General features: G+C 35.9%; 5 protein-coding genes, 1 long non-coding RNA gene and 1 pseudogene across 6 annotated transcripts; 3 read left to right on the forward strand and 4 right to left on the reverse strand.

Moving 5' to 3' along the window:
- Positions 1-361: 361 nt before the first annotated feature.
- LOC125606918 lies at positions 362-2,222 on the reverse strand (annotated as a pseudogene).
- Positions 2,223-2,366: 144 nt separating this feature from the next.
- Positions 2,367-5,953, forward strand: LOC106442050 (probable WRKY transcription factor 19). Its single transcript, XM_048776052.1, has 4 exons — positions 2,367-3,337; positions 3,567-4,629; positions 4,724-5,020; positions 5,109-5,953. Exons 1-4 carry the CDS (start codon positions 2,652-2,654, stop codon positions 5,832-5,834), a joined length of 2,772 nt encoding a protein of 923 aa, XP_048632009.1. The 5' UTR covers positions 2,367-2,651; the 3' UTR covers positions 5,835-5,953.
- On the reverse strand, positions 5,928-6,594 carry LOC125606919. Its single transcript, XR_007338173.1, has 2 exons — positions 6,390-6,594; positions 5,928-6,127 (listed from the first exon to the last, which is right to left on the reverse strand). It is a non-coding gene; the product is annotated as an uncharacterized LOC125606919 (long non-coding RNA).
- Positions 6,595-6,689: 95 nt separating this feature from the next.
- On the forward strand, positions 6,690-8,902 carry LOC106438783 (probable sodium/metabolite cotransporter BASS5, chloroplastic). The gene is made up of 7 exons (XM_048776054.1): positions 6,690-6,948; positions 7,074-7,121; positions 7,234-7,289; positions 7,360-7,487; positions 7,560-8,006; positions 8,177-8,513; positions 8,612-8,902. Exons 1-7 carry the CDS (start codon positions 6,801-6,803, stop codon positions 8,672-8,674), a joined length of 1,227 nt encoding a protein of 408 aa, XP_048632011.1. The 5' UTR covers positions 6,690-6,800; the 3' UTR covers positions 8,675-8,902.
- A 598-nt stretch (positions 8,903-9,500) lies between these two features.
- LOC106442049 (protein transport Sec1b-like) lies at positions 9,501-15,783 on the reverse strand. Its single transcript, XM_048776053.1, has 22 exons — positions 15,044-15,783; positions 14,744-14,793; positions 14,572-14,653; positions 14,408-14,486; positions 14,273-14,323; positions 14,087-14,183; positions 13,971-14,003; positions 13,549-13,674; positions 13,250-13,441; positions 13,076-13,159; positions 12,880-12,978; positions 12,714-12,790; positions 12,532-12,628; positions 12,318-12,443; positions 12,144-12,239; positions 11,955-12,077; positions 11,773-11,850; positions 11,514-11,692; positions 11,067-11,157; positions 10,890-10,979; positions 9,854-10,791; positions 9,501-9,755 (listed from the first exon to the last, which is right to left on the reverse strand). Exons 1-21 carry the CDS (start codon positions 15,114-15,116, stop codon positions 10,735-10,737), a joined length of 1,980 nt encoding a protein of 659 aa, XP_048632010.1. The 5' UTR covers positions 15,117-15,783; the 3' UTR covers positions 9,501-9,755; positions 9,854-10,734.
- Positions 15,784-16,051: 268 nt separating this feature from the next.
- On the forward strand, positions 16,052-17,960 carry LOC106442047 (putative transferase At4g12130, mitochondrial). The gene is made up of 5 exons (XM_048776055.1): positions 16,052-16,545; positions 16,799-17,025; positions 17,102-17,200; positions 17,264-17,422; positions 17,496-17,960. The coding sequence occupies exons 1-5, from the start codon at positions 16,094-16,096 to the stop codon at positions 17,738-17,740; spliced, it is 1,182 nt and encodes a 393-aa protein (XP_048632012.1). The 5' UTR covers positions 16,052-16,093; the 3' UTR covers positions 17,741-17,960.
- Positions 17,961-19,480: 1,520 nt separating this feature from the next.
- Positions 19,481-21,281, reverse strand: LOC106443826 (F-box/kelch-repeat protein At5g39560-like). The gene has a single exon (XM_048776056.1). The coding sequence runs from the start codon at positions 21,045-21,047 to the stop codon at positions 19,890-19,892; it is 1,158 nt and encodes a 385-aa protein (XP_048632013.1). The 5' UTR covers positions 21,048-21,281; the 3' UTR covers positions 19,481-19,889.
- Positions 21,282-26,519: the final 5,238 nt, after the last annotated feature.

Genomic DNA, 26,519 nt, shown 5'->3' on the forward strand with positions numbered 1-26,519 from the left:
AGAAAGAAAAACAACGTACCATACTGTCTCCGATGATGGCGCTAGCTCTTAGGCTTGCTGCGACTGTCTTTGCCCTCGACCCACAGCAGTCTTAGACAAAAACCTCTTCAAGATATTCACAGCGACCTCTGTGGTGATCGATCCACACACATAATTGCCTTATTGCTTCTCTTTTCTCTTCTCCAAGTCCAACCAAAGTCTCCTTCATCCTCTCCTTCTCCTTTTCATCTTCTATTAATTTTTCTCCAAGCTTCTTTATTTCCTCTTCTTTCCTCTCCTTTTCCTTTTTATTTTCTCTTACTTTCTCTCCAAGCTTCTTTATTTCCTCCTCTTTCCTCTCCTTCTCTTTTTCATCTTCTCTTACTTTCTCTCCAAGCTTCTTTATTTCCTCTTCTTTCCTCTCCATCTCTTTCTTCATCTTCTACTTCTCGTGATTCCTCTCAATCACCCAATACGTCGCACCCATAGTAGTTTAGATGCCTCCATTACTGTTTTCTCATACTTCCCCCGTTTCTCCATGAGTTTTTCAGACATTGATTGAAAGACATCTAGTGTTGTGTTCACTTTCTCTGCTATCTCTTTCATCATACGTCGATGAGTCTCATGAGTCATTGTGAGGCTTTTTTCAAGCAATGCTTGTTCTTCTAAGTGTTTAGCTTCTTCTCTCCTGAAAGCTTCCTCTTTCTCTGTTAGCACCTGTTCGGTTACCCTCAGTTTCTGGTTGGATAAACGTAGCTTAACCTCGATGTTACTGATCTTCTCCATGAGAGTTTCTATCTCTTCTCCTTTCATTTCTAGCTCGTTACGTAAACTCTCCATTTTCTCTTCATGACCTGCGATTGCAGAATCTCTGGATGATACTTTATTACTTGTCTCCTCCAATAACCTTTGGGCTTCTTTGTGATCCTCTGTTAGTTTATTAAGTTCTTCGTCACGTTCTTTTAACAGTTGGTTGATCTGTTTGTGCCCTCTCCCAGCGTATTGTAAGCAGCTTCTTGCTCTACCAATGCTTTTTTGACATCGATGATCTGATTAGACAAATCTGATTTCTCTTGCTTCTCTCTATCAAGCTCTGATTCGGTTTCACTTTTCTTCATCTTCAGAGAATCAAGTTGATGCTGCAGACTGTTGATCTGTTCTGTTAACGCCACTGTATCAGCTGAGGCTCTGTTTATCTTATCCATTAGCTTAATCTGCATTAAAGCTTCATCGCCTTTGCTATCCATTAGCTTCTCTAACTCTTCTTTTTGAGCAGACAGCGACTCTAGTCCTGCTCTTAGGCCATCGATCTCAGCTGTCAAACTCTCAGTTGTGGAGGATGATTGCTTCTCCTTATCCTCAAGTTTTTGGGTTAAAGCAGAGAGTTCAGTTTCTCTGTCGTCCATTGTCTTCTCAAGTTCTGAGATTCTAGCAACCATTTCTCTGTTTTGTGCTTTTAGTTGCTCAACTTCAGTGGTCTTTCCAGCAATTTCTGTCTCAAGATCTACTCTCCGGCACGAACTGACTGTAGCTCGAACTCAAGGGTCGCTACTGTTGCTTGTAGTTCTTTTATTTGCACCTGTGATTTGCTTTCCTTCTCTGTCAGATTTTAAAGTTCGGCTTCTTTATCAGTAAGCTGTTGTTTAAGTTTGCTTGACTCAACTGTGAGTTCCTGTAACATGATCTGTACTCCTTGGAGCTCCCCTGAAGTATCTGAGATTTTAGTGGACATGGATTTGTTTTCTTCCTCTGCAATCTTCAGACTTTCATTCAGATCAGAAACCCTTTGTTCAGATGACTTCAGTTGCGCTTCTAAATCTCTTAGTTGAGTGGATGATTCTCTCTGATGAGTCTCATGGATATCCCTCAAACTGAGAAGTTCCTTTTCTTTCTCATTGTGGCTCTCTTTTAACTGTCCAGACTCAGACATGAGTTCTTGGTTAGAGCAGTTGAAGGGTTTTGATTTGTACAAACGAAAGTAAATCAGTATATAAAGGATGAGGAATAGAGGAAACTGAAACGAAATCATTAAGAAGAAATTGATTGATCAAATTTAAGTGGAGTTTTGGTTGAGAAGAAGTGGAGTTTTGATTGAGAAGAAGTGGATCCATTAGAACTCTGGTTTCAAGCTGAGAAGACGAAAAAGTAAAGGGGAAGCTCCTCGTGAATTTCGTCTTCGTCGGGTTATGAAAAAAAAATAAAGCGTACAGACGATGCAAACGAAGCCCAGAAACCCACTCCAAACAAACGAAAACGTGAAGCCCAGAAGCGACTAAAGCCTGTCTGACGTGTCCAAACGAAATGTTTTGATTGGCTGATTATTTTTGGTGACGTGGCAGCCTAGAAACTCAACATATTCTCCTTTTAGTATAGTATAGATTAAACTAATTTGCTCATTAATAAACTATATTAAGTGGTAGAAAATCCATCGGACAAAAGTTGAGCTGTTTATACTTTCATATTCGCTGGTACATGTCAGTATTGATAGTTATTTAAATTTTTTCGGTGACTAAAGAAACCGAAAGTATTTTTATTCGGTTGCTTGATCAGGGTCTTGTCTTTTCCTTTACGTATTGTGGCTTTGTCTTCTACGCTTCTCTCCCATCCACGTGTCACTACTCATAATACTTCCTATAGCAAGACCAGAGCTTGTTCCAAGTGGACAAATTAGTATGGATCATACCCAGGCCGATCCAAACTCGTTTGGGGCCAAAGATGATTATGAGAACATCTCCGTAAACAGCGTTTTGGAAGCGCGTTTCTCCGGTGGTAATCCTTCGGATCAACAAGACCAGAGACGGCTACAGATGTATGTTCCTCGTAAAAAACGTCCTAAGTATGGCAAAGCCCAGCGTAAGTACATAAAGACCACTGCGTCGAGTTTCATGAACCTCGTTCAGCAATTCACCGGGGATCCTAGCGCTGTTTCAGAGTCAAAAAGTTCTAACACAGGCGTTGTTGCAGAATCATCATCTTACTCTACATATTATGATGTTGTAATCAGATACAGAAGAGGGGACATAGGGAACAATGATTTCATTAGCCATCTTCGTGCTGCGCTTTGCCGGAGAGGGCTTTCTGTTGATGAAGACTTTGATGAAGTGGATACAGTTCCAGAATGTAGGGTTTTGATCATATTCTTAACCAGCACATACTTCTCTTCTACCCTACTAAACATTATTGAAGACCAACGGGGAGAGTATCAAGCAGTTTATCCTATTTTTTACGGTCTTTCACCATCTGATTTGATCAGTAATAGCAAGGTTTGTGATATATTTTTTCACCAAGATGAGGCAAAAAGGTGGCAGGCTGCTATGAAGGAAATAACTCAGATGCCTGGCTACACATTGACAGATAAGTATGTTGATCCATGGTTTCTAAATGTACAAGTCTTTCGTTTGATTCCATAGAATAAGACAGCTTAGACCATTTCCAACATATATACTTCTTTATCTCTAAGAGAAAATATATAGATAGGTTAGAGATGCTCTTGGTGGTTCCTGGTTAGAGTTTGTATGAAGCTTTTCGATGGTCTAGTATTCGTATCAAATACTTATCTCGTCTACTTTATTCTTAAAATCTTGTAGCTCCGAGTGTGATCTCATAGATGAGATTGTCAGAGATGCTTTGGCGGTTGTCTACTCCAGTTACAAGGTCACCATGGTTGGGAGGGATATGCAGATAAAGGAAATTTTGTCACTGCTATGCATTGAGTCTCCAGATGTTCGCAGCATAGGTATATGGGGTACAGTTGGTATAGGAAAAACAGCAATTGTTGAAGAGATCTTTCGCATACTTTCTGCCCAATATGAGACTTGTGTCTTCCTTAAGGACCTTCATCAAGAAGTAGAGGTAAAAGGGCACAATGCTGTGGGGGAGGACTTTTTGTGTAAACTTTTAGAGGTAGAACCAGATGTCTTACGTACTTCCAACATTAAAACAAGTTTCTTGAAGAGTAGGCTTGAGCGTAAAAGGGTCCTCGTTATTCTCGACGATGTGAATGACTTGAGAGATGTTCAAAATTTTATGGACAACCTTAACTATTTTGGTTCAGGAAGCAGAATAATCATAACCTCTAGAAACAGACATGTTTTTGTACTTGGCAAAATCAATCATGTCTATGAGGTCAAGCCATTAGATATTTCGACGTCTCTACAACTTCTCGATCGTGGAACACTTCCGAATGTTTTGTCACCTGAGGTTTATAGGAAACTGTCACTTGAGCTGATCAAATTTTCAAATGGAAATCCACAGGTTCTTCAGTTCTTGAGCAATAGAAAATGGAATCCGCTATCAGAACAAGTTCAAGAAACATCTCCCATTTACATTCCAGGTATATTTGAAGCAAGCTGCTGTGGGCTTGATGACAATGAGAGAAGTATATTTTTGGACATTGCATGTTTCTTTAAAAGGATGGATAAAGCCGACATTGCAATGTTGCTTGATAGTTGTGGTTTCTCTACACACATTGGGTTTAAAAGTCTTGTTGAGAAATCATTGTTAACCATATCACATAAGATGGTGGATATGCACCGATTTCTCCAGGCAACCGGTCAAGAAATTGTTCGCCAAGAATCAGTGGACATGCCTGGAGACCGGAGCAGGCTGTGCAATTCCAAAGATATTATGGACGTCTTCGTAGATAACACTGTAAACTACTCTTTGTCCTCTCTTAATGTGCTGTTCGTTCTGGCTAAATTGTTTCTTATTGCTGGTTAACTTTATTGCTCTTGGTCGTTTCCAGGGCACATCAGCTATTGAGGGGATTTTCCTGGACATGTCGCAGCTGAAATTCGATGCAAGTCCCAGTATATTCGAGAAAATGTGTAACCTTAGACTGTTAAAATTCTATTGCTCCAAAGTGATAGAGAATCGTGGAGTGTCTTTACCTCAAGGTCTTGAATACTTGCCGAGTAAACTAAGGCTTCTGTACTGGGAATATTATCCTCTAAGCTCTTTGCCGCAATGTTTTGATCCGAAGAACCTCGTAGAGCTAAACATGCCATATAGTTGTGTGAAAAAACTTTGGAAAGGAAAAAAAGTAACGTTCAAGATTTCTTTAGTACCAAGTCATATAAATATGATAAAACCTTGAAGTGTTTGCTGATGTTTGTTTCTCTCTTTTGCAGAGTTTGGAAAAGCTGAAAAAGATGAGACTTAGCTACTCCTACCAGTTAAAAAAACTCCCAAGACTTTCAACTGCGCCGAATCTCGAGCTTCTTGATCTTGAAGGTTGCAACAGTTTGGTGAGCATCAGCCAGTCTATCTGTTATCTTACAAAGCTTGTTTCTCTGAATCTGAAGGACTGCTCGAAGCTGGAGGGTATTCCATCTACGGTTGATTTAGAATCTCTTGAGGTTTTGAATATTTCTGGCTGCTCAAAGCTAATGAATTTTCCAGAGATTTCACCAAATGTGAAACAACTCTACATGGGTGGTACTATTGTCCAAGAAATACCGCCATCGATCAAGAACCTGGTATTGCTTGAGATACTAGACCTGGAAAACAGCAAACACCTCGTGGATCTTCCAACCAGCATCTGCAAGTTGAAGCATCTTGAAACACTAAATCTCTCAGGCTGCTCAAGTCTTGAGCGGTTTCCAGACTTGTCTAGAAAGATGAAATGCTTAAAGTCTCTTGATTTAAGCAGGACGGCCATTAAAGAGTTACCTTCCTTTGTTTCATATCTGACTGCTCTTGAAGAACTGAGACTTATAGAGTGCCCGAACCTCGCAAGCTTGCCTGATGATGTGTGGAGCCTAAGATTCAAGGTTGAATTCCGCCAAATTGACACAGAGAAGTTTTCACGACTGTGGAATATATTTGGATGGCTTAAGAAAGTTCAGATCTCTTAGAGTCGACATTGCAAAGAAGGACGATTAGCTCGTGAGAGGTCGTATCATGTAAACATCTTTGGTGTGAAATGTTGAATTATAAAACTTGGAATCTAGTTTGACGACTGTTCAAACAATAATAAAAGAGATTTAGGGGTCTAAGATTCCGTTTTATTGAAGTGTTTAAGCCTTAACCGAAAAGAAAAGCAAAGTTTGATAAACAAGTAGTCGGAAGCTCTCAAGCTTGTAGTGATGATGTCTTTCTCTTCTCCTCCTTGCTCCTTTTATAAATCGAGTTCTTCCTTGAGCTTCACCTGCTCTTCATAGCCATCATTTCGACTGTGTCATGATATAGCCATTTTAACTGTTTGTTATTTTATTTTATTATAATCAATAAGGTTTATGTATTTTCTTAGAAGTTTAATCTTAATTAGACTAATTGGGATCTATAATGGGAGTCATAGACAGAGCTGTGCTTTGCACTGGAGATAATATCATTAGTATTAATCATGTATTCGTGATAGATTTATTAGGTTGTTAAACTCAATTGTATCAAGTTGAAAAAAAAACATAAACCTGGGTTGAGAACAAAAGAAACAGGAATGGCTTGTCTTTCTCAGATATAAAAACATAAAAACTCCGTCGCTTGCGTGAAGAAGGGCGATACTGCGGTGTCGACTAATCCTATGAAATTTTTTCTTGCTGTGTTGTTAAGCTCAAAAATGAAAACTGTCCAATCAAAACCAAAATTTGAAAGAAAATGGTAAAAACCACTACTGCTTTTGAGACTATAGGTTGGTGTGTCATTCGCACGTGCGTATCATCAAGATATAAATAAATTGCACGCGTAGTGTATAATGAAACGTGTGTTGTTAGTTAGGTTGGTAATTTGGTCCTTGGCCCTTATAATGCTAAATGTCTAAACATAAATAGAGAAGATCCAACAAAACACTGCGTTTTGTTTTCACGTTTTGGTTATTCTGAAAAATGAGCGTGATTACTCCTATTGAGTCTCTGTTATTAAAGTCTCAGCATCGTCTTCTTCAACCTCGAGATCATTCCTACCCAGTGGTTTTTCACAACACTCGGATAATTACAAATTTCCCGCGCAACAGCTTCTCACCTTTTTCTCTAGGTTTTTTTCTTTCTCCTTTGTTTAAACATGATTTAAAAGCTGTTTTTCTTTTAATGAAAAGTGGTCAGTTTTCAATGTGTATAAGTCTTCAGTTCTTGTTTTTGATGAGATTAATTCTTGTGCAGGATCATCATCTGTAGATTTTCCATTACGCAGTGATCCGATTTCGCAAAGTAAGTACATACATTATAGGAGAAAATTTTGTATTTGTTTTCTTTTGGAGTGAGGCAATTTAATTTTTGAATGTGTTTAATTCTGGTTTTTGCCTTGTTCGACAATCCAAAGATGATAAGTCGAGTTATCCTTGGCGGAGATATGTCTCAGAATCTGACACAAATGAGGTAAAATACAATCAGCAAGATCCTGGTCTTTTTTGCTTCCTTCGCAAGTAGTAATTGTGTTCGGTTTCAGATCTATAATAAGAAAGTTTCTATAATGGAAGCATTAAAGCGAGCCAACTCTTTTATTCCTCATGTGATTCTCTCAAGCACAATTTTAGCTCTTCTCCATCCACCTTCTTTCACATGGTTCAAGCCAAGGTTCGAATGATCAAACCTAATTACAACTTTATTAGACATTATAATCTCTAATTACTATTTATCCTTCTTTAGGTACTTTGTCCCTGGCCTAGGGTTCATGATGTTTGCTGTTGGAATCAACTCTAACGAACGAGACTTTCTTGAAGCTCTTAAAAGACCAGACGCTATTTTCGCCGGTTACATCGGACAATACTTGATAAAACCTCTTTTAGGTTACATGTTCGGTCTAATCGCTGTCTCTCTTTTCAATCTACCGACTCCTATAGGGGCTGGAATCATGTTGGTCTCATGTGTTAGTGGAGCTCAGCTATCGAACTACACAACTTTCTTGACAGATCCTTCACTCGCGCCGCTTAGTATTGTCATGACATCGATCTCAACCGCTACAGCGGCAGTCGTTACACCCATGCTTTCTCTCTTACTCATTGGTAAAAAGCTTCCCGTTGACGTGATTGGGATGATCTCTAGCATTCTCCAAGTTGTGGTTACACCAATTGCCGCAGGACTACTTCTAAACCGGTAAGGACATTACATATGGGTCGGATCAATACATAGCCATAGCCTCAGTGATTTTTCTAAAACCAAAAGTCATATTGATGAATTTAGATAAGATCAGTTTATCTTGATTAAATACACTCAATGTACTTACTGGCTACTTAAAAACTAAAGTTACATGAGAAATGTGACAGGTTATTGCCAAGGTTGTCTAATGCAATCAAACCATTTCTCCCGGCGTTAACGCTAATCGATATGGCTTGTTGCATCGGAGCACCCCTCGCTTTGAACATAGATTCAATCTTGTCTCCGTTTGGCGCAACCATTTTATTCCTTGTCATTATGTTTCATCTCTTGGCTTTCGTCGCTGGTTACATTTTCACTGGTTTCTTCTTCAGCAAGGCACCTGATGTGAAAGCCCTACAAAGAACATTATCCTATGAAACAGGAATGCAAAGTAGTCTTCTCGCTCTGGCCCTCGCCACAAAGTTCTTTCAAGATCCTCTCGTTGGAGTGCCTCCGGCAATCTCCGTGAGTTCGCAAACGACCTCGTTTTGCCATATATCTCTGCCTTTAGTTCTTAACAATTTTTTTCATTCTAACTGGAGACAATTTGTTATTTTTTGTAGACGGTGGTTATGTCTTTGATGGGTGTCTCGCTTGTTACGATATGGAAAAACAGAAAGGAGTAGTGACATGAGCCCATTTAAGGGGTTTTCCTTTAAAATGTAAGCCAAAACAGAGTCGATAAACCAGAGAATAATACGAATGTATGAATGTTTATACACCCTTCATGTGTAAGACTTGTTGTATCAAGTTGAGACTTTCATAGGACAAATATATTAAGAATGCAATTGTTTTCATGCGAAAACGGATACTGAACTTGAGAGTACATTATAGTTAATTAAGCTTTTTAAGCATTTTAGATCCAAATCTCTTTATTGAGTACAACAACCAAGCAAGAAAATATAACAACTTCTTGGTCTCATTATCTTTGTCTATTTGATGCATTAATTACATTTGTTCATTTTGTGATACTAATGGAAAACATCTTGCATTACTATATTTTTTAAGTAATTAAACCACATGATTTTCATTCATGCATGTATTTCTATTGCGCAATGTGCATAAACATATTGTCTAATTTCCATTGAGTTGGATTATAGCATGCATTCAGTTCTGTATTGTGAGCATCTTCTTTCAGGTCTTTAGGCTTCATAAATCCCTTCGTCATTTGCTTCATCATTAAAAGATAACCTTCTTTATCGGTTTTTATAAAAAGAAAAAAGAAAGAGGTCAAAGGGAAAGAAAAGGAGCAGGATTTTTTATTCTTTCTTTCACTTAGCCAATAATATTTTTTCAAACAATATTTGATATAATCAAATTCACCTTGCATAAAATAAAGAAACAAAATAGCTATCTAAGATTGGTTTTACATTTATATGGTTATGAACAAAAACAGTAAAACGTTATAACTTTGGAAAGTTAAAGCGGTACATTAATTTTATAGAGTTTTAGTTTGATATTCGGAAATACTCCTTTATTCAGTACTAAACCATTTATAACAGTTATCTTTATTTTACTAAATTATTCATTAACTCCATGGTATAGGACATTTGCCATCGGCATTGCATTCTTTATCGGTTTTCTTACAAGGACGAAGTGGATCAATCACACAGCACCAACACTCCTCTTCTCCACAACGGTCACGGACACACTTTTCAAAAATGAAGTTGCTTGAACTCTTTATTTCACCCACATCCAACTGCCTGCCTACACATTTGAAACCACACAAATTTGCCAAGCATTGACAATGACAAAATAAATTAAAGAGACAATTGTTATAGAAAAAAGAAGAAATCTATCCATACATCGACCTATGGCAAAGAGGGAGACCATGAGGATGCATACGAAAGTTGTCTTTGAAATCATTTTTTTTCTTAGATGATTATATGATGAATTTATCTATTTAATTATCTTATTTTAATCCAGCATGTGATTTATTCATCAGCAATTCACCATATATATATATAGTGTTAGACTGGATCCGAATATCTTCTTGCATTTATTGATCATTTTAAAGAGGTCCAATATATTATAATCAGATAAGAAAGAAAAAGGTAACATATCTAGTGTCATTCAATGTTAGTCATTTGAGATTAGTCAAGCGTCATATATATCATCTATAAAATCAACAAAAGAACATAACTAACGAAAAAGAAAAATATGCCATAAATAATGCAAGATTCTTAAAGCATACAAGATTTTCAAATATTAATGATATATAGATTTAAAACACACAGAAATTTTCAGAATCAAAGTTATAGAATCAATTTTACTACTTGCACTAAATCATGAACTAAAGTCAATTCAATTTGTTTTGGGTATTAATTATTAAATGGTTCCCAATCTTGAATAATATTTCTACCGAACTTGTTTGTACTTGTCAAAGTTGTTAACTTGTTACTAATAAGCTTACATGAAAAATGCTTGTTTAATAAACAGTTGTAGGTCATGAAGAAGAAATAAGACTGTCTAGCTCAGCTGGTAGTCTGGTAGAGGGTAAAGATCGAACTTCACGGTGGGCGTTTCATCTTTTTCTCTATTAGAGAATACAAAAACTTTTCAAACAAAATATATTTATTTACATAAGGAGGACAGTCTGGCCATTTTATTCCAAAAACCAAAATCGATACCAACAATAAGTTTGTCTAAACCGACAGAGAAGCCTCTTCCAAAGCAAAACAAGAGACTAAATGTCGATATCATCCAGTGAAATCTCCTCTTCTTCATTCATTTGTTTCATTTTCTGTACATAACATAAACACATTCTTAGTCAATAATCTGGAGACAAAAGAAGAGACCTTTTGGGTCTACAAAAATCCAAAGAGAGCAAAGATTACATACCGTGAGGAAAGTGTGGGGGTCAAGGAAGCTGGAGGAGCCTAAAATAATTTCTCTGTCAAGCTTCTCTGTAAGCTTGTGGCAAGCCCTTAACTGCACCAACCCAAAATTATATCACTAACTAAAATTTTGGTTAACCAATTGATGATTTTCAGTCCGGTTTAATACTATTAACAGTACCTCAGATCTCGTTGCTCCTCCTACTATAAAGACAAAAATTCTTTGTCCCTTTTTCTTGATACAGCTCGATGCTCGTCCTAGAACTGAGTCACTGAAACATAAAGTGTGATTCAAGTCAATATTGATAACACCGTATCATCAGCAGGGTGGTCATATGCAAAGCCAAAAAAAACACTCGCCTCTGAGCTCTGACCCTCAAATTTTTTGAAAAGAAATTATATAGACATCCAAATTTGTAAGAAAAAAAAAATTATTGAAAGCTTTACTAAATTGTCGACAGTTCCCAAAATCTTAGTGCCGGTTAAATAACATCCTTATTATCTTTGTATGAGTATGGCCAACTTTTGTTTCTGTCAAGCAGTTTATAGAGTTTCAAGGTTTGATAGCAACTGGTAATGGATTCAAGCTCTCAGAATACTAAGTGAAAAAAAAAAGGAATGGAGTTACCTGAAATATCCATCGTCAGAAAGATGGCGTCTTGCCCAACTTGGTGTTCGTCTTGAATGAGGCAACACCGGACTCGCTGATGGAGATTGAGAGCTAGAGTAGAAGGTTGGTCTTGGTTCATTCATACAAGGGTAATCTTGTTTTGGCAAATGGCCTTTGTTAAGTTTCTCAACGAGTTCCTGAAAACATAATACCCACACACCAAAGTATATTACCGGTTCTGTCTGAATACAAACAATTGTACAAGGTAAAGAAAGACCTCTATGATTGGATAAAAACGAGATAGCATCCATGTTTGAGTGTCACCAACACGGTCTCTTCGAGCAGCTCGCTTCGTCTGAGTCACATGGATCAGAAAATTCCAGTTATTAGATTATTTAGGTAAAAAAATCTCACTCTTAAGACACTATAATAAATACAAGAATGAGGTAGAATACGTACCTTAAGAACATCAAACTTGAGAGGGAAAGATCCAGTTGTGCTACTTTTACACTCTGTATGTACTGGTCCAAGTAATCTCAAATTGTTCACAGCTACTACATCATCCCCCGACAATTTTGCTAGCTGAAACATTAAACTAAAGATGTAGAAAAGATCCGAAATGATAGACTAATCACCAAAGTGTATTACCTCCATCATCTTACGTCCCTTTTCACCTGCAAACTTCTTAGGGTAGATTTCCGCAAAAATCATCATTAACCGTAGCTTGCTTTCTTGGTTTATATCCTGTAAATATTAATTTAATTTCAGCACAACAATCGTCTCATTTCCGGAAAATGAAATAAAAAAAGCAGAGCATCTCACATTGTTGGTGCTTAAGAATTTGATGACGTCTTTTCTTCCAGCATCCCCAAAAACAAGGTCCTGCTCTAGTTGCCCGAGTTCTCTTAGACCTTGTTCCATTATAGTCCTGTTAATTGTTCTAGCAATCTGCAGTGACATTAACCATAGTTATTTTATATAAAAAATACTTAATCTAACTTTCTTGCATGGTTTAGGTTATAAGCTTTAAACTGACATCTACATGGAGAGAGAGCTTGTCGATTTGCTCACTGTACTGAGGCAAAGCGTGGACCATCTTCTGCAAGTCTTTCGATGAAAGGTCACCAAAGTCTCTGAATACAAGAAGTCAATACATTAATAAGAAAAGTTCTAATGGTTCACTTTAAACGAGACTAAAAAGTTCAAACCGGTAACTACTTTGAACTCTGTTTCAGTTGCGCGGCTTTGTTCTTCGACACGAAGTTTGTCATCTTCTCATGCAATCTTTCACTTGCCTGAACACAAATATAGCATTTATTTCAAATAAACTCACATAACCGCCATCTTAAATCTTTAAAAATGAAGTAGATGAGGTGAGATATACATCTGCAATGTGAACATCACGAAGCTCCACCCAAATGGGATCTTCTTCATCTAAAAGAACCTCTTTCTTCTCAGTATTATCACCAGTTTTACTAGGAACCTATACACTAAGAAATAAAAGGCAAAATTACCATATGCTGTAATGATAAACTATAACCAATATGTTAAAATATTTGAACGCAAAACCATAATGTCACCTCATGTGTGTATTTATTTCCTTCCATTTTAAGCAGATCGTGGCACATTGCATCGTATGTCCATTCATGAATGAGAGGTGCGATCTAAAAATCACAAAAAAAGTTAATCTAAATATAGTTACTATGACATATCAAGGAGAAGTGAAAGATGATAGTCTCTGTGAAAATCCATACCTGGTCTATGGATCGATCCAGGATAAGTAGTTCACATGTTTCAGTCTGAGGAAAATCTTCGATTGTCTGTTTGTATTTTGTCAGACAATTCCATACACTAGCAGCAAGCTTTGTAGGAATCAACTCTCTGTAACTTGTCATTGTTGTGGTATCAAGACCTTTGGCTCCACGGTAGCGCACAACGGGGTACTCCTATATATCAGAAGAGTTTAAAGATATAATATTTCATTTGATCAAAGAAAAGAAGATATAATATTACATGCCAAATCAATGAACAAGCTTTTGATTGTGCCTCGTACCTTTAGTGAGGCCAAAACTGTAGCAATGCGTTTAGCTACCACATTCAAGCAAGCATCTGCTCTCTGATGGTTTTCCTCGTCGCTATAAAGGTCTTCTAGAGCATTTTCGTTATTCGTAATGAACCCCTGCAAAGACATAACACATAGGAGTTATTAAACATATATCAATATAGAAGCCAAAATGGAAATGTAGTTAAAACACATAAATTTTCCTATTAATAATGTCAAGCTATACAACAATTTGCAGACTTTATGAAGTCAATTCTAAGTTTTTATAAAGCTGTATGTGAGTTTGCTTTCAAGAAAAGAAATCAATAAGTTGATAGGTCAAGCATGAAACTCATTATTAGATATAAACATTGCCAAACTTATGCCAATCTTGAGTAATAGACAGGAATAAATCAAGATTTTAAAAATGAAACCTGACTGTCCATGCTAATGTACTCCAAGTTCATCTGCGTATAAGGAACATCAAATTTACATTATCTTAACTAAGGAAAGTGAGAACAAAAGAACATGAGTGGCATATAGAAGCAACCTCTTTCAGTGCGCCAATGCGTTTCATCGCTTTCATGTCCTTCCTAATGAGAGTAACTAAGCTTCTCGAAACAGGAGAACTAAAGAAAACGAAGGCCCTAAAGCAAAAAAAAACATCAAATTAAGAAATAATTAATCATTTCGGACAAGGGCAGTTCTATAGGTAAAATAGGAATTGTTCACGTACTTCTTGTAAAGTGGTGATTGTCCAGTCATATCTGATAAAAACGCATTAACACTGAAAACAAAAACAGCTTCATAAAATCTAATTTCATTTGCTAGAAACTAATATCAATTGTCTAGAATGGAAGAGTTTATTTACTTTGCTTCAGTTGGTTGAATAAAGTAAATGGCTTCCATGGAAGTCATAGGCTGTCTCTGTTTAGTTATGATCTCAACCACTAGAAAATGAAACAAAAAAAAAACATAACAAAAATATTCCCACAGAAAAGATAAAGAAGAAGAAAAAAACAATAATATTCTTACAAGAAATGCCTTGCTGTGTGAACTCAGACATTTTGCAGGAAGATGACAATATCTTCACAGTGAGCTCGTCCACAACAAGTACCTAAAATACACATGTTCAGGGAATCAATGGAGTGTGACGAAAACAAACAAATCCATCTAAAAGGTCAAAGATGTATATACTAGAAATCACCTTCCAAGTTGATTTCGAGCCCTCTGGCCTAAGCATTTCATATAGTAATCCTGCAATAAATAAATAAAGTGACAAATCAACATTACAAACTTGGAAAAAAATATTGATGGAGATTTTGCAAAAATTACCATTAAAACATGTGATTTATTAAGATCATTATGTTGTCCTAATTCGAAATGTACAAGACACACGCACACGATTTCTCTTTAATTAATCCAAAAACAAAGCCTAGAAACCAAACACCAGAAGCATGTAGTAAACCCGATTTCAAAACACAAAGAATTGGCAAGAGAAGCTCACTCTCTCGCGTGATCTGCCTGAAAGTCTTGTAATCTCCGCCATTTGAGGACGATCCAGAATCGGAGAATGACATGGCTTGTGAACAAAACGTTTTGGCTCGACGGAAAGGAAGAAAAATCCGGTCGAATCGGACGTAAAACTGGATACGAAATTTCGAAACAGATCTCCCAAGGACAAGAAGATCGTATCGAAGATGAAGAGAGGATCTCGGGTTTGCTTGGTGACGAAGGCAAACGTTGAAAGGAAAGAAACGTCGTCGGCTCCTTTAATATTTCGAACTTTGAACGTGTGTGAAAGGCACAATTAGAAAAATTGCGAAATAACTCTCACATTAGTTAAAACTTTCAGAATAAACAAAAACATCACAAAGTAGTACATTTGTTGATTCCTCCTCCTAAGTCCTACTCCTAACACATACATTCAAAATATTTCCCCCTAAATGTACCATTTCTATGTTATTATATATACTGTGACAACATAACTTTAAAACTCGTTGTTTTGGTCTAGTGAAAACGACACATAATCAGTTGTTAACGTTTGAAGAATTTATTATTTTTTCGTAGCCAAAAATAAATTACCGAGCTTGTAAACGCAAAACGTTTGTATAAATTGTAAAACTCGTAATAAGCGGGGAAAATAACGAATCTTGAAAACTTGTTCAAACGAGAAAAAGTCTCTCATTAGAGCAACATTATTGGTGGGATGAAGAGAGAGAGGGAGAGAGTCCCTTGTTCTGTTTTTTTTTTTTTTTTTTTTTTTTTTTGTTATTAGAGAGTAAGGGACAGCCCTTAATTAAGGGTTTTTCCCTTCTCTTTCTTCCTCGATCCTCATCCCTTTCTCTTAAAGAATGTCTTAAGGGATTCTATTATTGCTCTTATGTCCGGTTCGGTAATTTCAACGAACACTTCCTAGGCAACCACACAACTTCCGCACTTGGACAACACGTGTCAAAAACCAGAGATCAAACATTCGCCACGTGTCACTCACGTGGCTTTTCATTGAGCGCTTTTTCTTTTAAGAACAACACTCGCAAAGCTCTTCACAATTATAATGCTTCGATTCAATCTCCGTCGTCAAATCTCCAATTTTACCGGAACCTATCGCCGGAATGTACACAGCGGTCTCGAAGATGCCGGTCCGATGGCATCCAGGCTCAAATCCCGCTCCGTGGTCCGGTTTAGCGGACCGGATACAATAAAGTTTCTCCAGGGACTGTTGACCAACGATGTACGGAGGTTCGGCGAATCTTCCGGCGAGAGAACCTCGACGATTCCTACTCCGAACATGCCTTCCGTCTCCACGCCGCCTATGTACGCGGCGCTGTTAACTCCTCAGGGGAGGTTTCTATACGATTTCTTCTTGTATAGACCGACGCGACCCGATGAAAAACTCGATCGGACAGGCTCCGGACCCGGGTCGGATCCGGGTTGTGATGGGTCGGTAGAGTTGTTTGCGGATGTTGATGTCGCTGTCCTCGATGAACTGCTGGAAACACTCAAAAAGTAAGCTTTTAAAGATTTAATTAGGTTTTAGCTCAGATCTTTGTAGAAGATGGATTCGGACCTGGGTCGTGATGGGTTGGCGTTTTATTTGCATATGAATTGCTGGAAACAATCAAAAAGTAACCTTTTAATGTTTTTCTTTCACAATTTGAAGAATCAGGTCTTAAATCTCCTTGCAAATTATCTTTCTTGTAGAAGAAGGAACCGTTTTGTTGTTTTGTTCTGAGTTTGTGGTGTGTTTGAATGTTGATAGATATCGTTTGAGGTCCAAAGTGGATATTGAGAACGTTGCAGAGGAGTTCTCGTGTTGGCAGCGTTATGGTAGGAATCTATCTGGATCTTCGTCTGTGGGTTGGGGAGGTGGTGTTGATCGTGCTGGTGAATCTACAGCTAGTGGTAATAAGTACGGATGGCAATGGTACGAGGATCCTAGATTGGACTGTCTCGGTTACAGAAGCATTTTTCCTTCTGATTCAACTCGTAAGTTTCTTGATCGAATCGAAGAAGTTTAGTTCTTGAGCTTTGGATACTGATGTTACTTTGTTTTGTGTTGCAGCGCCATTAGTTGAGGCAGATAAAGAAACAGATGAAAGCAATTACCTTTTGTGGAGATTAGAGCATGGAGTTACTGAAGGGTCAGCTGAAACCCCTAAAGGTATCATCTTTTTATTCTTTGTAACTCATTTATATTCATAATGCTGTTTGGTACCGTTTACAGGTGAAGCAATTCCTCTTGAATATAATTTTGTTGGTCTTAATGCGATAAGCTTTGACAAAGGCTGCTATGTTGGTCAAGAGCTTATAGCTCGTACGCACCACCGTGGTGTCATCCGCAAACGCCTAGTCCCGTTACGGTTCATTGATAGCGATGGAAAAGGTAAACTTTCAAACCTTCTTTGATTTATAACGATCAAGAATGAAAAAGATTGTAGTGATGGTTGTGAATGCAGAGGTAAACCAGGAGATTGCAGCTGGAGCTGAAGTGGTTGAATCAGGAACCGGCAAAAAAATAGGGGCAGTTTCAACAGCTTTGGGTAGCCGAGGAATGGGAGTGATGAGAGTAGAGGAAGCCTTTAAAGGCTCCACTGAATTGACGGTAAATGGGTCAGAGGACGTGAAGGTCGAGGCAATTAAACCGACGTGGTGGCCAGTTGAGTGGTTTCAGCAGGATCTGTCAGGGGTTGCCTCTGCGTAGTAGCTACTACATACTTTACTGGCGAGAGAAGCTGTCTTTATTTGTTAAGTGGGAGGCATCAAGCAAGTTTTGTACCTTTGTGTTGTATTCTACTGTTTAACACATAGTAAAGGTTGAAACTTTCCGGGCAAGTTTTATAGTAACTGCTACTAGTTTTGATGCACATTCTTGTCAAATTTTTCAAGTTGAGAGTCAAAAAAAGATGTGGATCTTCCAATTATCTTGACAGCAACAAGGTATTTAGTATTTAGTACAATAGAGCTGTATATCAATGGCTCTGCAACTGTCAATGACTTTACCAGTTGTACTAACATCCATCCGTGTTCGGTGTCTATCCTACGCGCGGATTATTGTGTACTATTTTTTCCGTCCAGATTATGTTTTAATATAAAACTAGATATTGACCCGTGCAACCGCACGGGTGTTTGTTTTCACTTTTCTATGCATAAATTATTGTTTTAGAACATAAGTGGTATATATTTTTAATGTTAATCATATACTTAAATATTTATATAACTATTTCAAATACAATAATTTTATAATTTACATGTTATAATTAATTAATTGTTTAAACCTTATGTATTTACCACTTCTTATTATATATTTATCTTATTGTATTTGCATTTAGTTATTAAGCAAATTAATATATTCATGAGAAAATATATTTAAAAAATATTTTGTATTTAATTTATGCTAAATTCTGATCCGTATTTCAAAACTGGATTTTTTTTTACCAATATTTTTATGCTTATTCATTTTAAATAATTTATTATTGTATATATAAAAGTGTAAGATATGTTAATTTTTAGACATGTATTATATAGTTTGTTAATTTTAAGTCGTTCTATCATCATATTATATTTTTAATAAATAGTTTATATATTTATAAATTTATCAATTGAATATAATTTTATCATATTTATTTTAGTATAATAATTATATTTTAACATGATCATGACTATAAAAGTAGATAAAATAGAATATAATTTATTTATTTTCATTTCTAAACGATAACTTAAAATACATTAAGTTATTTTTTAAATATTACACAAATTTATTAGAATTTTTAAAATATAATATATAAATATATATTATATTTAAAATGAAAATATATTATGATTAAAGTAGTTACAAAGATTTTATTTTATTAACTTTAAAGAAATACATGTTAATTTTTATACATGTATTATATAGTTTGATAATGTTAACCCATCTTACCAACATATTAGATTTTATTTTTGAACATAAATATTTTATAATTACGAAAATAAAATATATAAATATGTAAATTTAATACAATTTTATTATATTTAGCTCAATATAATAATTTTAATTTAATATGATTGATTATGATTATATAATAACTAAAATATTATAGATTTTTTTATTTTTTATTTTATATAACTGAATATATTAATGTATAATAATATTTTTTAAACTAATTTCAAAATTAGTGAAAATATTTAAATATAATTTCAAAAATGAAGATCTTGTAAAAATCTTTTTAAACAGATTTGTTAGAACTTTAAAATAAATATATTTATATTTAAAATGAAAAGATATCAAAAGATACTATGATTAAAATATTTTAAAAATTATATTTATTATTAGTTTGAATTAAAATATAGTATGAATTTCTATGAACAGGTCCATTAAGTCTATTTTTAAAAAAATCACACATGAATCAAGGTTGTGACTTCTGTTTTAATATATAAGATAGTGTTGCGATCAAAACAACCATATGATGTTCGAAAAAGTGATTGGCGATAATTTTTGTTGCTCTTTTCTATTAGTTTAATTAATGAATTTTCGCTGGATAAAGCTGAAATGTTTAGGATTGCCTTCATGTAAGTAGTTTAGTTTATATTCATCCTTCTAAAGCTTCTGATAATATACTATGTATGGTGTTTAAGTAAAATTGTGTCCTTGGTGTTGAAGTGAGCTAGCAAGTTGAAAGTGACATTAGCATCATAGTGGATTTCAAAAAGAAAAAAAAAACAATTCATGATATTCAAAGATGACAAAAACAATATAGAGCTTCTTTCAAAGAACAAAACAGGTTGTTCAAAGCGAAAGAAATAACTAATGCCATTCTACCAAGATATCACAATATTGTTCAATTAGTATGCGTTCCATCTTTTAGGAATCCTTAAATCATAATGAGTACACAACTCAAGAAGTTAAACGAATTGGTGACCGTAAGGACTTCATTAACCCATTCCATCTTACCCCAAATCTCACCTTCATGGCGCTTCTCTAATGCAATTTTCCCACACCAAATTCTCCTTTTCTCCTTTGTCTTGTATTTGGGGACCCAGATAACTAATAGTTTCCCGCCATGGTTAACAGTTTCAACAACACACCCCCATGCTAAGCTATGCTCGCTTGTATCACGCAATACTTCCATATCCGAACCCTTGACCTCCCTCCACTCTCTACTCTTGGTGTCATACCACATGCAATAACCAGAGTTCGTAAAACAAAACATTACATCCTCTATCTCACACCAACTATCGATATGTCCATAACACTCGTGCGTTTCCACAACTTCCCATGTCCCTTCTTTTGGGTCATATCCAAAATTCTCCGTAGCAGCAATTACGTATATCTGTCCTCTAAACACATTGACAAGAAACCAATCGTCACGAAACTCAGTAGCTCCATGGCCCAGCAAGCGACTCCAAGTTTGAGTTTTTATGTCTAGTACTTCCATCCAATTATCGTCTTTCCGGTCCTCTTCCATTACATATATTTTCCCATCGATATGAAATGCATACGCCTTCTCACGGGCCACCAACATGTTGGGACCTTCACGCCACGTGTGACTCCGACCATCAAAGATACAAACAAGTGAAGACGGTGGCCCCTTGTAGGGTCCACCGATTACGTAGATGTCCGAGCCAACAGCTACGGTGGAAGAGTATGGTACGTGTTTAAGATGGTGACGACCAGAGGGTACCGACACCAACGAATAGTCTTCAAGAATTTCATCCTCGTCTTCTAGGGTTTCATCGGCAGGTCTCATCCAAAGAGTAAACCATTTGGGATGTGGTATACTGAGCAAATCGTCTAAGCAAAAATAGAGGCATGGTTCGGTGGTTCCGATGTGAGATCGCGTAGTGTAGAGTTGGGGAGAAGAGAGGAGAAAGAGGAATCTCTTGGAGACAAGAGAGAGATTAGGGTAATTCCACTTGGACAGGCGGGCAAGAATGTTCTCTAAGATTTCGTCTGGGAGTGATGATAACGACAGTGGTTGCGGCTTAGTCATCGTCTCTTGCTGATTTGGTTTAGCTTCTTTGGGGATCATGGTGGTCAGAAGATGGAGTCAGAAGATGGAGTCGAAGCTTGTGCTGGTGGAGAAATAGTTCTGAATTAGGTTTAGAGTGAATGCCTTTTCTTTCGTTTTCTATTAATAGCAAATAAGACACGTGTTAAAATATAGCAAGTCAACCCATTATTTACAGTTTTTGGAAAAAAAAACATAATTATTGAAACTTCCTATTTAGAGAAAACATTTAAAAAAGCCAAATCTAATAGAAAAAGTAAAAACGTAAACACCAAGTAATTAGGTTACCGCCAAAAGAGTAGAAGCTCCTGCATCACAGGGGTCGCCTCTACGTAGTTACTACTCTCTTGAGGTAAAAGAAAACTTTTAACAAAATCTTGCGGCCAGAGAAGCTGTCTTTTTATCTTAGTGTGCAGGTAACAAGCAAGTTAGTAGCTTTGTGTTGTATTCCACTGTTTAACAAATAATAAAGGTTCAAACTTTCTGGGTCGCCGTGTAGTTTTGTACTAACTGCAACTAGTTTTGATGCATACTCAAATCTCGAGTTTTGTTAAATTTATGTTCTCGATTAGTTGATGCATACTCAAATAATAAGTATTTAAGAACCGGTTTCTTAACCTTTTTCTTTGTTAAAGTTAAGAACCGGTTTTTAAATTACACCAAGAATTCCACCTTTAAAAACTCCTATTAATCATGCTCTTACAAAAAAGATAAAAAGTCTAACAAACTACTTTTCTGATTATCGATAATTCCATCTATATAATCTCATCTGCTGACGTGTTATGTCGACGTGGCATCTCTCTCCTTTTCTTGCACCACCATCTTGGAAGACATTGGATGATGTAATACGTGTAGGAACACCACGTTTCGAACTCGAACCATCATCGGACACGAGATTGTCGAGACAGATCGAACACGACTCTGTTTCCTTCTGAGAACTTTTTAACTCCTCTGTGTTCGTCTTCCCTTGCTGAACCATCCTCGACAACATCTTGTACTTGAATGGGGATTGAGTAATGATCTTGACAACGATGGACAAACAAAAACCGTTACGGCCATAACCTAATTCAGTTGCAAGATCAGAGATATGTGGGGCTAAGTAATCAGATAACCAACGGTGGGTAACGGGTGGATCTTGAAGAAGCTCACTGGGGCTAAACCCAAGATGGGTTGCGGCCGTTGAGATCTCTGGGCCTAACCAACCGCGTCTGGTGAGTTGACCTTGGATAAGGTCTCGGATGTAAGGGAGACTTAAACTACAGAGACTGATGTGGATGAAAACGCTTGGGACAAGTTGAATGTCGCCATCGGATAATGTATCGACGTTGATGAAGATTGAGTTACCTGATGAAGGAGGAGGACGTATATTCAAATGTTTGATGTGATAGTCGACATTGGGACGAATCATGTTTGGAAAATTCAGAAAGAGAATATTCAGGGAGAGATCGAGATAAGCAGAGAATGAATTGTGAAGCTTCTTACGGTTATGAATGGGATATATATAAGCTTTGGATCATTTGGAACTTTCCTTTTTTTTTCTGTTTTGTTAAAAGTTTCCTTTTTTCTAGTCCAAAAATTCTTTACAAATTAGAATTAATAATATTTTGAGGTGGAACGGATAAACTAATATTCATTTTAATTGATTAAACCCCTAAAAGTGGTTTTGTTATGGACTTGGGGGTTTTCTCTGACAGGTTTTATTTGAAGATATTACCTAAGTTTTCGTGACAGGATGTGTCCTATTTACAATCAAATAAATTTATTTCTATACGTCTAAACTATTGGAAGTTTGCCTTGATGTGGTTCTTGTCCTTCGGATGTAAATTTGTTTTGGTTGGCAGTGCTTAAGCAATCCATGTACACTGTTTCTTAGCTAACAGATGTACACAAGGTGCTCGACTAACTGTATGTGAGGACAGAAACTGCTTCTCCTTTCTTAATTATTTCAAAACTGCTAAAAGCATTGCTAATGTTCCCTCACTCGATCTCACTGATGGTTTACAAGTTACAAGCATGAGCCTAGTTGATTTGGGAGTCGACATCAGGGATATATTGTTAGTCTTCAAAGACCTTTGGGAGGAATGCAGATTGGACCACCCGCCAAAAGGTTCTTCATAAGTCTAGTACTAAAAATCTTTAAATGTATACGAAAGAGTTATAAGAGAATAATAAAAAATTATAAAATGCATTTTCTATGTTTTAATCAAATCAATCTATTGTAGAGGATAATTTTTTTCTTACATACACAACTAGAAGAAAGAAGCACAACAAGTCGACTTGTTGAAACTTACATACAGGGATACAGAGTTGAAGTGTGCGGTGGTTAAAACTTAAAACAATTGAAACAGAGGAATTATGAGGAAGATTAATTCACGTGCTTGCATTTGGGATTATTTTTTTGTTTCGAGCTTAGTTTGATCAGTTTCCTTTTTATTATATTAACATTAGTACCAAAAACGAGAGAAAAACGATCAGATTACTTTTTCTTTCAGTTCTGTTTAAAAGTTCCATTTTTCTCTTCTTATTGTATTTTTAGCTGACGACATTGATGCACTTTATTACTTCAAGTGGAAGGAATATAATTTTCTTTTTGATTAAATTGGGTTTGGTTATAACTTATAAGTCATATATTACTTATGTCCCAGTGAAATTCCCAGATGTGGAAGCTTATATTCACACGGTTTCTTTCTAGTTTGTTTTGGTGTTCTTACCAATTATCTGTGCGTATTATGATCAAAATCATGATTTAGTTTGGTTTGGTTTCTTTTTAAATTTTTATCAAATCTTATTTGGTATAAAATAAAATCAAATATTTGATAACTCTTTTTTTCCTTTTAAAGGGAGACTGCACGATCCTGTTTTGTTCATTTTCACTTTCATATATAGTTTTTTTTTTGAATTAAGAGTTTTCAAATTAAAACATAACCGATTACAAGCGAAGACCTAGGTCTTATTTGATAAAGTTTTCACGAGACAAGCCTCATGAGCTTTTTACCCAAACCAATGCAACAAAGGTATAGGTAGAAAAACATAAACCAGTAATGGTATGAAAACATAACTAGTGAGAGGAATTTCGGCCACGTCGACCTCGCTTACCTCTCCCTCGGACCGTCACTTTCATATATAGTTACAAACGATCTTTGAACATTAAGTATCAGCTTCTTAGAAGCCGCCTTTTCTTCAGTCGCGCCCAACCACAAAGCACATAGCAAATTCTTTAACGTCGATTTGACCGTCACCATCAACGTCAAGATCTTTGAACAGCTCATCGATTTGTTCTGACGTTATTGAAGGAGAGAAAGCACGGATCCCCTCGGAGAATTCGTCCAGTGAAATTTTCCCATCTTTGTTCTTGTCCATCCTTTTGAAAGCCTCAACGTAATACATTGTTGTTTAGAATGAAAATATGAATATGTAAAAATGTTTGAACGAAGTTGTGTGAAGAGATCTATATTTATAGAGAAACTTGTACAATGATTCGTAACCTTTAAATTTCCTTTTTCAGACATTTTCCTCTTCTTCTTTTCTTCTTTTATGCAAGAAACCAATTTTCCTTTTATCTTAAAATTAAATTTGAAGCTTTCTGAAACCGGTGGGTTGAAGATTGAACATGGCTTCAGAGTGCACGTCATGGAAGGAATTAAGATAAGAAAATCTATATTTCTCAAGATTGTAACAAACCACACTGAAAAAAATAAAATAAAATAAACTTTTGGCATACAGAACTTGATCATCTGAGTCAAAAGGGAATGGTTTAACGACAACAACACTCACTTAAGTTTTTTTAAGTATGAGTCCTAAATAGTTTTCAACAAAAAATATGTTTAGGAGTAGATAATGAGCTTGGCCCTTCTCATCGGTGGGCCGTGGATGGGAGCTGTTATGAATATGGGAAGTTTGTGACGAAACCAAGAGTGGTAGCTAAGATTTTGTATATGCGTTGTTTGCAGGAAGCTTATAGTCATGACTACAAGTTGGACAAGTCTCATATCTTTGCCGTAAACATGCTGGATAATTTTGATAGGTTCGGGAATGTGAAAGAGGAGTGGGAGTCTCCTATCAAACCATGCATGAATGCTAGAAGCGTTAACATAAGAGCACTGAGGAATGATCGATGTCAATCATATATAGTAGGGCTGGCCAAAAACCCCGAATCCAAAAAACCAAACTGAATCCGATTCAAAACACTACCAAACTTGAACCAAAACTGGTTGAATATTCGAACGGGTTAAAAATTTGATTTCTAGAGAACTGGAACCAAACCCGATCCGAACCAAAATATTTCAGATATCCGAATAGATTGGAATCAAATTTATATAGTTGAATGTATAAGTTATTTTTATATTTAATATCCAAAAATATCTAAATATATAAAATATTTTGAAGTTGTCCAAAATACTTGATATATATATTAGTAGTCAAATGTAAATATCTAAAATTGTTACACAATACTCACAATACCCAAAATACTTAAAATATTTAATTATTCATCATTCAAATATTCAAGCCAAGCCAGTTTTATGTAACGTTTATGTGTGTTTGACATAGATTATTCAAATTTACATGTTATTATTTTTATTTTTAAATTTTCAAAAATCTATAGTATATATAAATTTTAATTCTTTTTAAAAAATAATTTAAACAGGTTATCTGAATCGGAACGAAAACCGCAAAGATCCGAACCGAACGCGAACCAAAATTTGTAAATAATCGATTCGAAATCCAAATAAATTCGAATCAAACCTGAATGGGTATCTGAATGCTCATCCTTCATAACATCAATAATCGAATGTATTTTGATATTTGAGTTGTAACCAACCACTAATATATTAAAATAATTCGGTAAAAAAATTACAAAGTTGGAAATATTACTGTGAATCTGTGATGTATATTTTTGGGGGAATTATCCTAGGAATAACCGAAAACGAATCAACCAAGTGAGATTGATGAGTCATGATGACCATTTAGATGATAATGACTGCTGTAGTCACGGCCCAATGACGGCGTTAACGTTGACGGGCGGTTGATAACTTCATATCGTAAGGGTATGACTGGTTTTCCCGCTACCACCCGCAAACGCAGCTTTTGCGGTTGATAGCGGTTGTTGGCGTTTTGCAACAATCGCTCAAACCGCTCCAAACCGTTCCAAATCGCTCTGAACCTCATAAATTCAAAAGCTGGTTCCAGCTAGCGTTTGCGGTTGCGGGCGGTTGCGGGAGGATAAAATTTTTTTTTTTTTTCCAAAACAATATAAATACAAAAATAAAAATATTCAATAAAAAAAATTAAATTGGAATTATAAAAATGCTAAAATATATCTATTATATTTTAATTAATATCATAAAAATTTAAAATAAAAATATTTTCTATATTTAAAAAAAAATTAAACTATAACTTTCTAAATATAACTTTTATATTTATTATAATATTATTATTTTTGATATTTTTATAATTGTATAAAATGTAAATATTGTTAATTTATTATTTAACCGC

The sequence above is a fragment of the Brassica napus genome, chromosome A3 (genome assembly GCF_020379485.1).
Source record: "Brassica napus cultivar Da-Ae chromosome A3, Da-Ae, whole genome shotgun sequence".
NCBI classification, from domain to species: domain Eukaryota; kingdom Viridiplantae; phylum Streptophyta; class Magnoliopsida; order Brassicales; family Brassicaceae; genus Brassica; species Brassica napus.